General features: G+C 39.6%; 1 protein-coding gene across 1 annotated transcript in view; it reads left to right on the top strand.

Moving 5' to 3' along the window:
- The window catches only part of LOC101860727 (carbonic anhydrase), a gene marked incomplete in the record, with an annotated part of 116601 nt that overhangs the window by 7777 nt on the left and 96943 nt on the right, over positions 1-11881 (top strand). The window contains 1 exon segment of the mRNA XM_035968627.1: positions 2540-2655. Coding sequence (XP_035824520.1) covers positions 2595-2655 — 61 coding nt within the window.

The raw sequence follows: 11881 nt of genomic DNA, 5'->3' as shown, positions 1-11881 counted from the left end.
CTCTCTCTCTCTCTCTCTCTCTCTCTCTCTCTCTCTCTCTCTCTGTGTGTGTGTGTGTGTGTGTGTGTGTGTGTGTATATATATATTATATACATCTGTTTCACCCAAATAACCCTCCCAAGCTTCCATTTTTCTTAATTAATTGTACGCAAAGCCCAAGAACGTGTTATCTAAGAGCTTAAGTTGTTTCAGTGTAAATCCGTTGAGTGCAAGGGCCCACGGCTATCCCAAACGATGTGCAGCGAACCGGGACGGAAAAAGGGTCCCAAAATATCGTGTGGACGCCATGTTTTAACATGTTGATTATATGGCTGCTACCTCCTCCCACTCCCCTTCCACACACAGGAAAGTCACGATTTTATTTCATGCTTATAAGAATCTTTAAACCCTGTCTCAGACTACTGACAAATGACACCCCCAAAACCATGGAACTTTGGCAGTACATTTCAAAAGCACACGTACTACATAATGAGTAAAGTACTCTTTCTATATTATTGTAGGAAAATCTTCCATTGAGAAATTGAAAATAAGATGGGGTTAGATAAATTAGTTGAATGCATTTATTTGTAGAAGGGATATTTGGTGGAAGAAAGTGAAAGAATAAATCACGAGGGTGCGGCGCTGTGTCGATCTGGTCTGATATGTGAGACAACAAGGTCACCTTTTGCGTATCAGCTGGCAGCCCGCAACTATACAGAATCGAACTGCCTGAGCGAGGGTGATCCAAAGTGTGATGTGAAGCACAGTGGAATGAGGTGCTCGACAGTTTTGGCGCATATAGAGCTATTTGTATCATCGTAAAGCTTGCTCACTTGTCTTGCGCTTGATGACTCAAACATATTTTAAAATACCAGTCTATCTTGAAGAGAAGTCGAGATATTTGTGAATTAACAGATAGGGGTCGCCTGGTGTCAGCGGTAAAATTATCAAGAAAATGGCAGCCACAGTTTGGTGACTTTCAAAAAGGTGGTGTCTTTGGGAACTGCAAATCTACGTTTAGTATGCCTTTATCGACGTTTTGATTAAAACCCACACAGGAATGTGTTTTAAATTCACTCAAAAGGAAGTGTTGAGTTTCCCCCCCCCCCCCTAAAAAAAAAAAAAATTTTTTATTTTTTTAATAAAAAACCCAAAATAATTTTTTTTAAAATAATGATTATTGTAAAAACTACAATAAGAATGTAAGAAATAATAATTAAGATAATAATGAAAAAAAAAAAAAGAAATTGCCGATTGGGCAGAAAAATTTCGGTTTTCGGTTTCGATGTTTTTACGAGGGCCTTGGTTTCGCCCCAAAGTCACACAAATGTCGGCATTCTAGTGGTTAGGCTATCGAAGTCGTATTCGTGATGTTGCAAATTCGGGGATTCCAGCCTCAGGCCCGACGTTGTGTCCTTGGAGACACTTTACACGAATTTTCCCCACTCCACCCATCTGGGAATGGGTACCCAGCCAAAGACAGCGTAATATCTTGTCAGTAGTATGTTAATGATTTGCCCTTGTAAAATGGGTGCTTGCACTGTTGCTTCCCAAGAAGTTAAAATTGTTTCAGAATGCTCTGACATCGGTAATATTATGGATTATAAACGCATAAAATTTGCTTTTCACCCCGAATTTGATCCATGCATATTTTATCTATAATCTATTATAAGTTTTGTGAGATCTTTGATTTTTGTTACGTTACTTAGCTTTTAATTACGACCATAATTTAATCCTTATTCCAAGTTTTATTTATAAGAAATATTCAGTGGCATAGGACCAGCGCCTGGGAAGTGGAGTTTAGGCACCTTGCTGTCGCACGCAGGATACGAGAGTTCGATTCCCATTTGGGGGGAATTTTAATCAGGTCCATCCTTCTTATTGTTGGAGACATTGTATGTCTGTCTCTCTCATTCTCTCTATCTCTCTCTCTATCTCTATCTCTATCTCGCACGCGCGCTCTCTCTCTCTCTCTCTCTTTCTATCTCTCATTCTTTCCCTCTCTTCTCTCTCTCTCTCTCTTTCTGTCTATCTCTCTTTCTGTTTTTTTTCTCTATCTGTCTTTCTCTTTCTCTATCTCTCCCTCAACTTTCTCTCTATCTCCCCCTCTCCCCTCTCCCCCTCTCCCCCCCCCTCTCTCTCTCTCTCTCTCTCTCTTTCTCTCTCTCTCCCTCTTTCTCTCTCTCTCTCTTTCTCTCTCTCTTCCTCTTTTTTTCTCCCTCCTTCTATGGAATATGTGTGCAGGTTTCTTATTACAACCTCCTCTTAAATACTTTTTAACATGGCAAATACACGAACAAGCACATGACATGCCAAAATACGTAACATAAAATATAAATGCAAGTACAACTTCTTCTGTCAACCGTCTTAACTTGATAAATTGAAAACATTTTGTTGGGCGGAACCTTTATAGAAATCAAAATTTGTGAAAGTTCTCTTGCGTTCACATGCACAAAAAACCAGAACTTTTAGGTAAAGACTTCACACTTCAAAGCAGCAAAGATTGCTTTCTTCCCATGTCTCAATTCTGATTCACATTTTATTTTATTTTTTTCTGCAGAGTCGAACCGTGTGGAGATTTCACAGGATCTTGAATAACCCCACCCTTCAGTATCATGATTTTGAGCGTATTCTGTACTCTCTGCCTCCTCGTGGGTAGTACACGAGCAGCTAGCGGTAAGTAAACATCAAAAAAATGTCTTCAGTTAGTTGGATATTATCGTGTGTGCTTGTATCTGTGTAACCTCCGGAAAGTGGGTAGTTGAGGGGGGGGGGTACTGTGTAGTAGCTGGCTACTTCTTCCCTGTCAAACGTCTTTTGTCCTTATATCTCCTCCTTTTTGTGTGTGTGTGTGTGTGTGTGACCCTCTAGTAACCCCTTTTATTTTCGGCACTTGTAATGATACTATGAGCAATGTGTATTGCAATTTCCGAAAAACGCTTCTTAAGACTAAACAAGAAACCTCCTGACTTACACTGATGAGGTCTTCAGATACACCACCTTACGTCTTGAGACCAAGCGAGATCCGCTTTACTTCAGTTTAACTCTAGTGGGTGTTTTGTGGTACTCACGATTGAATACAACCAGACAAGCCCCGAAGATTAGTGCTGTTTCTCGAGATTCATATGCAAAGAAAAAAAGGAGGAGAGGTAAGCACCATAATATGGAATAAAGGAGCAAACAACACCACAGCATAAATCAATCCCCCATTATAACATTTAAGAACTCGGGCACTTATAGTTAAATCCATCTATTTGTAGAAAGAATGAGGGAAAAGACAAAAAAGGAGGAGGGGACAGATTTGGAGGTTTAACTGCCATACTACCTCTTTGTTTGTTAAGAATAACATTCTTTTCATATTATGATTATATCATATTTTAAAAACCTACTGGCATTATTGTAGAAGTAAAACTACTGGTCGAGAAGTTCAATCAGTAAATTGTATGAAATGGCCCTCCATGCAGTAAATGTTTATAGCATAGTATAATTAGCCTTATATTGACCCCATATCCACAATCTAAATGGTATGCAATCTGCCTGTTGTACCCCATAGCTAAATGTGTACATTTTCAACTTGTTAAACAAAGCAAGTTTAAAGTTGAATAGCATTGCAAGCAATTACTTTTTTGTGTGTTAGATCTTGTTTAACTGACCGCAGGTAGAAAAGCAGCAAAGAAGACTATTGTTTTGAGGGTTTATGATAAGAATATCTGGACGGTTTCCTTCAATTATCGACTGGGTGTTCTTTGAATGTAAAATGCGTAAATTAAAAATAATAAAAATAAATAAATAAATAAATAAATAAATAAATAAATAAATAAATAAATAAATAAATAAAAGTCTAGGAGCCCACAGCAAAATTATCTTTTACTGCGTATTAGATAGACGATCCCGATAAGTTTTGTTTTACAGCCCCAGAGCGGTTCCTATTTAAAGTTCAAATGACGCGTGATTCCGAACCTGTTATTTGTAAGACTCGGGTATTGAGAATAATTTTTATTAACGCTCGTTGTATGCTCTGTTTGATAAAAAGTTCATTCCCTTTGCAGTGGTGCTTCGAGGTGGGATAGTGAGGCGGCGGAGGGGGGGGGGGGGATTGATGTTTGTTTGTCTTGCTTCTTCGTGCTTTTTTGTCTGCTTGTTTATAGTTTTGCTGAGGTTGTTTGTCTGTCTGTTTGTCTGTCTGTCTGTCTGTCTGTTTGTTTATTTTTCTTTGTTTACTTTTGGAGGGAGGGGGAAGAGGAGGAGGTAAAAGGCTGTCATTGCTAGGCCAGCACCTCTTTACTTCATCCCGAAATGCCCAACGCCTAGCTAGACCCAATTAGGTCACTTTGGAAACACTGGACTCTGTCACCACTAACAGCTGTGTGGGTAGTTGACAGATGCTCTAGTGTGGTTTCCTCCTTCTTTCTTATCGAACACCGTCTTCCTCATCTCATCTCCTTTAAATTTATTAGTGTGTGTGTGTGTTTGTTGCTCTCTTGTAACACTTTAAATATTTGGTACTTATATATATATATATTACCTTATTGTGTTGGAAGTGCCGTAAATTTTTTGCAAAAATAAAACAAACAGAAGGGTAAGGACATTATTATTTGTAAAACCGGCCTGCGAAAATGTAGGTGAAGTCCTCCATAATCCGCTTTGTAGGAAATCCAGGAGGCTAGAATACTCTGAAAATAATAGATACAAAAGCAGAAACTCGTGCCATCAGAATTACAACGTCCTAACTCGGATTTTTTGTGTGTTTGGATTAAATTAGGTTGTCTGGGGTCTGATTCTGAAATCCCGCTTAATCAGATAGGGAGTCCTCTTCCTAATTTTTCTGTGATTAAAAAAAGGAGTTACAAGTTTGGGATTTATTTACTGCGAAATATGTTCTCGCTCGAATACAAACACATAATAAACATACAAACATCCGTTCTCTTTTCACCCCTTCCTCCTCTTCCCGCTCTCCTCTGTCTGTCTGTTTGAGTGTCTCTTTGTCTGCCTGTCTCCCCTTCTCTCTCTCTCTCTCTCTCTCTCTCTCTCTCTCTCTCTCTCTCTCTCTCTCTCACACACACACACACACACACACACACACACACACACACACACACACACACACACACACACACACACACACGCACACATACACACACACACACGTACATACACCATGTATAATGTACAACCACACCAAAAAATATTATACATTTCTTGTCTCCTGTTTTGGCAGGACACTTCTGGCATGTATTGAGATTTATAATGTCTGAAAAAATACACAACAACAACGGAAAACAAAACAATACCTAAAAATAAAAAGCAAAAAAATCCCCAGCTGTGTTTGCCACGGTCAGTCTTGAAAACGTTTCTCTTTTAAAGGGTCTGCTTCTGTAAAAGAGAACACTGAGTACACCTGGATATTGTCCTACTTTGCATTAACACCCCCCCCCCCCCCTCCCAGTTGTTTAAAATGCAGCTTTCCGTATTTGTGACAAACTGCAGCAGGTATTTAGTCGCTTACCATCCTCCTCAAAGACGCACGGGTTAGTCTTTTTCTTCTCGGATCCGGCTAATCACAGTTAAAGAGGAGTTCAGAGATATAATTTAGTCTGGATGAGACGATCCAGAGTTCAGAAATGTCACAGGCAATGATAGTTAATGGTCGGCAAGCTCTTCAAATGTGCTATGCCCACAAAGCAAACATTTTCAGAGACAGAAAAAAACGGTTTCATTCTTTAAACAAAATGCACCCAAATGATGTATCTTAATGCTTTTCTCCACATTTGAAATTCTAATTTCTCAAAGATATAACTTCTGGGGCGCATTTAACTGACACTACAGGTTAAGAAAGTGCAGTTTTTTAAATTAATGTTTTTGGCTTAGTACATATGAACAGTTGGCAGACGTAGTAATGTAATAAGAAACTATTAATTTTAGAAAAAGAATAGATGCGAGTGGATTTTTGATTAACGAAAGTGTGCGTGCTCAGTTGAAGGTGACTGTTGGCGGTATAATATACTAGAGCTTGACTCTGTTCCGGGTTCTCAGAGTTTTCGTTCCACATTTTTAATTAATGAATTTCATTGTACCCGTTTTCGTCCAATCAGTTTTCGTTCCATTCACATTATTTTTGATTACTTATAGATTACTGCAATTGCCTATCCGATTACAAAATTATTTTACTATGTGCCAAAAATATACAGTGTTTATAATCACAAGGAGGTGGAAGTAGGATTTTGTGTAGGATTAAAATTTGTTTTGAAAAGTTTGCAGATCAAATGTCTCATATAAAAGTTTCGATAACTATTATTGTACTAAAAATCTTATTAAACTCTGTTATAAATCCAAGGTATAACTTTGCAATTGTTTATTGACAGTCAGCTGCTGTATCGTTAGATGATAGGCTGAAATTCTCGGTAAACAGCAGAGATTAAGTATGTTAAGTCTTAAAATATCACAACACCCACTCATCAGACGGAGAAAGAGAGAGAGAGAGAGAGAGAGAGAGAGAGAGAGAGAGAGAGAGAGAGAGAGAGAGAGAAAGAGATGCAGACAGAGACAGAGACCAGCTAGACAGAGACATAGAGTGCGGGGTCGATAGTAGGCATTGAATGGTAATGGAACACATCATATTGTAAATGTGGGATGAAAACGGGGGAAAACCGTGGCTGACGTATGTGGGATGAATAGAGGTGGTGAAACGAAGACGTGGGACGACAACGGGCGCATCATCTATGCCCGCTTTGCCCCCCCCCCCCCCCCACCCCGTCCATCGCCCAAAATGCTATGTCGGATATTTTCCACTGTATTGTTTGCGAACGCACCTTGGAACCTTTTCAAACCTGATACTTTTTTTTCTTATAGCAAGGCTATGTCAAAACCTGTTTGTTTGTTGCTTGATTTCTTTTCGTTTTTTTTTTTTTTTTTGTTCTATTCCTCACCACTGAAGAGTATGGCCTGTTCTTTCCTGCTCCCGTACCACCGCCCCCTTCCTCCTCCCCCCCACTCTTTCTCTCTCTCTCTCTCTCTCTCTCTCTCTCTCTCTCTCTCTTTCTCTCTCTCTCTTTCTCTCTCTCTTTCTCTCTCTTTCTCTCTCTCTTTCTCTCTCCCCCTCTCTTCAGTCCTCTTTCTCTCTGTCTGTCTGTATGTCTGTGTGTCTGTCTGTCTGTCTGTCTGTCTGTCTGCCTGCCTGTCTGTCTGTCTGTCTGTCTGTCTGTCTGTCTGTCTGTCTGTCTGTCTGTCTGTCTGTCTGTCTGTCTGTCTGTCTGTCTGTCTGTCTCTCTCTCTCTCTCTCTCTCTCTCTCACTCTCTCTCTCTCTCTCTTTCAATTTCTCTTTCTCTTTCTCTCTCTTTTTTTTCTCTCGCTTTCTTTCTCTTTCGCTCTCTCTTCAGCCAACATGTCTCTCCTGATGCTCATTATTATGCGTGTCTGCGTACACCATTGTTTTTTGTAATGGATTGTATAAGATGTCATGACGCTGTGGAATCAGACGCTGGTCAAACTAAGGACATATGAAGTTATTGGCATCATCTCAAAATTTGTTGGATTGTCTCGTTTTTTATTGTTAAAAAAATACACATCTATCTTGATCACTATTTGAGATTTTTGGGATCGAATGAAACTGGGTCGCATCCTGTCAGAGGTCAAATTAGTGTTTGGTGACGTCCCAAGCTTACGTGCCTTTGGAAACTGTAAATTTACCTTTTTTTGCGTTTGAGCAACGCTTTTGGGTAAGATCCACACAAAAATGTGTTTTTAAATGATCTTAAAAGGTGAAAAATCAATGAAATAAATAAATAAATAAATAAATAAATAAATATTAAACAAATGTTTTTAAAAAAATAAGAATAAATAAAAATTCGATAAAACAGCTATTCGGGTGGAAAAAGTGTTAGGTTTTTTTCAATGTCATTATTTTGACGAGCAATAGTTCACGAAGAATACCCATAACTACAGGGATATATTTTGATATTTTGGGTTGTGTCACCAGGGTGTATTCTTATATATTGATAATAATATATAAACAATAGAATTTGTAGAGTACAAATTCAACGCCCTTTACCACAATGCTCTATGCAATCTGACGTAATTCCGGTAGGCCTACATGAAGGAGCACATCTCGTGGCTCTATTTAAAATCAAAATAAGGGGTGTAAAGGGAGGGGGTGAGGGGGGGGGGGGTTTGCGCACGCATTGGACTGGAGCGAAACTCGGAGTTATTTTTCTACTCTATTTGCGCACCACTGGAGTTTGGATTTTATTGAGAGCAAAGTTGGCAATCATGACCTTGCTCAGTTTAGGATATTATACTTCTAGTGCTAGTCTACACAAGTGCACTTTCCCGAATCAGGAAGAACTTCGCTACGGGTCACTAAGATTGTTTTCAAAGCAGTTTTTCTCGGTTCAAAAACTAGATTAACTCATGATAAATAAATGCCTTTCATAAAGTTAGCACGGCTCTCATTTCAGAAACTTCAACAGGCTTGTCATTAAAGCGTCTTTATAATCGAGAAGCGCTGCAAGCAAATACACACTTATTTGTGTGTGTTAAATTTGGTTTAATGGACAGCAAGCAGAAAAGCAACAAAGAAGATAATTGTCCATGTATTAAGTGTTTTTGATCAAAATGTCTGTTCCTTATTCTTCAGTTATCACCCGGGTATTCTCTTAGAGCTCAAAACTTTGGAAGACCCCACCCCCACCCCCACCCCCAAAAAAGGGTGTCGTAACGCGGTGAAATCAGGTGCTCGTCAAAGGAATGGAATCCAAGAAATCAACATTTTTTTCCGCCGCGGAGCAGTTTTTACCGATTTCTTAATTTCGGCTGAACACCTTTTTACGTCTATTCAAAATCACATGTATCTGTGGATTTTACGAAAAAATCAATAAAAATAAGAGACACAGCAAATGTAAATTCGCAGGGTCGAAGGATGTCACAAAATTTTTGCGGCCTCTTTCATGCTGATTTTACCTCAGACACTGGGCGACCCTCACCTCCTTCAGTCGCAAGTATCTCGATTTTATTCAAGATAGGTATAATTTTTCTTTACCGAAAGCAAGACAAATGAACATGAATTAAGATTATACGAATAACTCTATATGCACAAGAATTGGCGCCCACCTGATTCCACCGCGTTTGTGACACAAATTAATCTTAGCAACTTATAAAGGAGAAGATCTAGTAAACAAAAAACAAACAACCCCCCCCCCCCCCCCAGCATAATGTCACGGAAACCTATCCTAAGCAATCCTTCGGCAGTCCCGACGAAAATAAGCTTAAAGGCTGTAAGGGGTTGTTTCTTACAAACTTGCTGTGCTTTTGTTATAGTTATACGTATCCTTCCGAACTGTGATCAAGAGCTTCTTTAAAGCTCTCGAAGTTTGCTTTCAATGAAGCTTTTCTTAGCCCTAAAAAAGAAAAAAAGAAAAATAAATATGAGAAAAAAGCAAAAAGAAATCAGCACAATATTTTGAGGTCAGAAAAGTTAGCGCCTCTATATGTCTGTCTGTCTGTCTGTCTGTCTGTCTGTCTGTCTGTCTGTCTGTCTGTCTGTCTGTCTGTCTGTCTGTCTGTCTGTCTGTCTTCTATTTTCGATCTCCCTGTTTCTTCTCACCCTCTTTCCTCTCTTTCTATCTTTCTCCCCACTCCCCCTTTTGCTCCCCCTCTCTCCCTCTCTCTTTCTCTCTATCTCTCCTCCCCTCTCTCTCTCTCTCTTTCTCTTTATCTCTCCCCCTCTCTCATTCTCTCTCTCATTCTCTTTCTTTCTCTCTCTCTCTCTCTCTCTCTGCGTATATATGCATGTGTATATAAGTGTGTGTGTGTGTGTGTGTGTGTGTGTGTGTGTGTGTGTGTGTGTGTGTGTGTGTGTTTGTGTGTGTGCTTGTACCTGGTAGTCTGTTCAGTTTAAACACCTGTGTGCTTCTTAAAGCACGCCTGTTGAGAGAACCCAAACGTGCAGATCTTCACTGAAGCCAGGGATAACCAACTTGTTTTAAAATGTAGACCAGATGGCTGCTGAGATAATGCCAAACGCCGGCAGGATAATTACTTCATTATCAATGCAAAACATGTACACTGTTGCATTACACGAAAGATTTGTGACATTAAAGCAGCGCAAAAGTGTGATACATTAGCTATACGTTACGACGTCTAATAAAGCAAATTTAATTTTCTCCGCCGTGTTCAATAAAATGACTCGTTATAAGATTAATGTGTACCCCATTTCTGGTGCCCTTTGTGTGGCAGCCCGTTTATTAAAATATATTTTTAAAAATTTTAGCAAGTCATATCGTGTCTTGCTCAAGGAAACAACTTAGTGACCACCCATCTGAACCCTGTGTCACCAATTAAGATTTTGTGTATGGACTCACTGGCTCCTCACTACTAGAGCCTTATGCATCAGGCTGTTTATACAGGTAATCCTCGATCAAGTTTCTGCTTGGATTTCTTGATCTTTGTTCTTTACTCCCTTGTCTTGGCTCAGTGGGAGACAGGTTAACTTTAACAATACAAAAGACTTCTTGTATGCGCTTTAATTTTGTCATCCAAGTTTTCTGCAAACGTCTCCCTATATCTCCGCTTTTATTTAATCCTCTTTCATTAAAACAAATACCAAACTGAGTAGAAATGAATGATCCAAGCAGAAAACATACAGGTTGATTAAAAAGAAAATGAGTTCGGTAGATTTTACTTTGGACTATGAACACCCGAGTGATTCTGTGAGCCAGCTAACTGAGCTGGCGCTCCGTACACTAAAAGTTAATAAGCTACTACTACAAGTCAAAGACGTCACCTAATGAAAAAGTTAACTGTGTCCAAAGGCGTCTTGAAGCCGTACTCACAACGATTATCGTGACTGATGTTAATAAGACGCCAACTTCAGCATACCAGAAGCAGCCAACTTTCGGTCTCCTAGTCTGAAAATTGTTTGGCAAGATTTATTGGTTGACCCTTGAAAGAAGGTTCTGTGTCCTTCAGAGCTGTTTTGAACAGTTCTGTCCGCGACGGGTCTGAGGGGACCCACTTTTGCCTCATTGTCCTTTAGAAATGGGTTTTATGACTTCGCTTCCCGAAGACCAGTTTAGCACAGTTTCTTCCTTGGGTAGAATTTTTGCCACAACGCGGTGGAATGAGGCACTCGTCAAATTTTGGGGCTTATGGAGTTGTTGACATTACTTTAAAACATTTTCACATACCTTGCTTTTGATGAAAAATACTTATCTATCTCGAATAAGAGTTGTGATATTTGCCGTTGAAGGAGGCTGGGGTCGCCTGGGGTCAAAAGTAAAATTAACGAGAAAGTGGCCGCCATAGTTTGGTGAATTCAAGAACTTGAATGTCCTTGGAAACAGTAACTTTTCGGGAGGGGGGGGGTGTGTGAGTGCCTTTCATTTTTTTTTGGGCAATAAAATCCACACAGAAATGTGTCCTTACATGGGTGTTAAAAGTGTTTCGAAAAAAAATTGATGAAAATCGCTCAACTGGCTAAAATATTAAGTGCCGTTTTCTTTGATTCTATTATTTTGACGAGCGCCTGATTTCATAGCGATGCCACACATTTGACTCATGAAAAAGCTGTGTACCAACCCTTTTCAATAGGCCTACTTCGTGTCTGTTGTAGCTCTCACAGGTGTGGAGACTTCCCAAATCTATTCAAATGCACATGTATTGAAGAACAGAATAGTGAGACTCTTGCAATGGGAAACTACAACATATCAGGGAGCAAAAAGAGACCGTAGTGCATTCGCATGAATCATAGTAGAAAAGGAATGAGGGAAGGGACGTGATATCAACAGAAAAAAGAAACGAGAGAGAGGAAGAGAGAGACAGACAGACAGACAGACAGACAGACAGACAGACAGACAGACAGACAGACAGACAGACAGACAGACAGACAGACAGACAGACAGACAGAGC

This window comes from Aplysia californica, unplaced genomic scaffold, assembly GCF_000002075.1.
Source record: "Aplysia californica isolate F4 #8 unplaced genomic scaffold, AplCal3.0 scaffold00071, whole genome shotgun sequence".
Classification (NCBI taxonomy): domain Eukaryota; kingdom Metazoa; phylum Mollusca; class Gastropoda; order Aplysiida; family Aplysiidae; genus Aplysia; species Aplysia californica.
The sequence above is the reverse complement of the archived record's forward strand: the minus strand, read 5'-3'. Positions and strand labels throughout refer to the sequence as shown.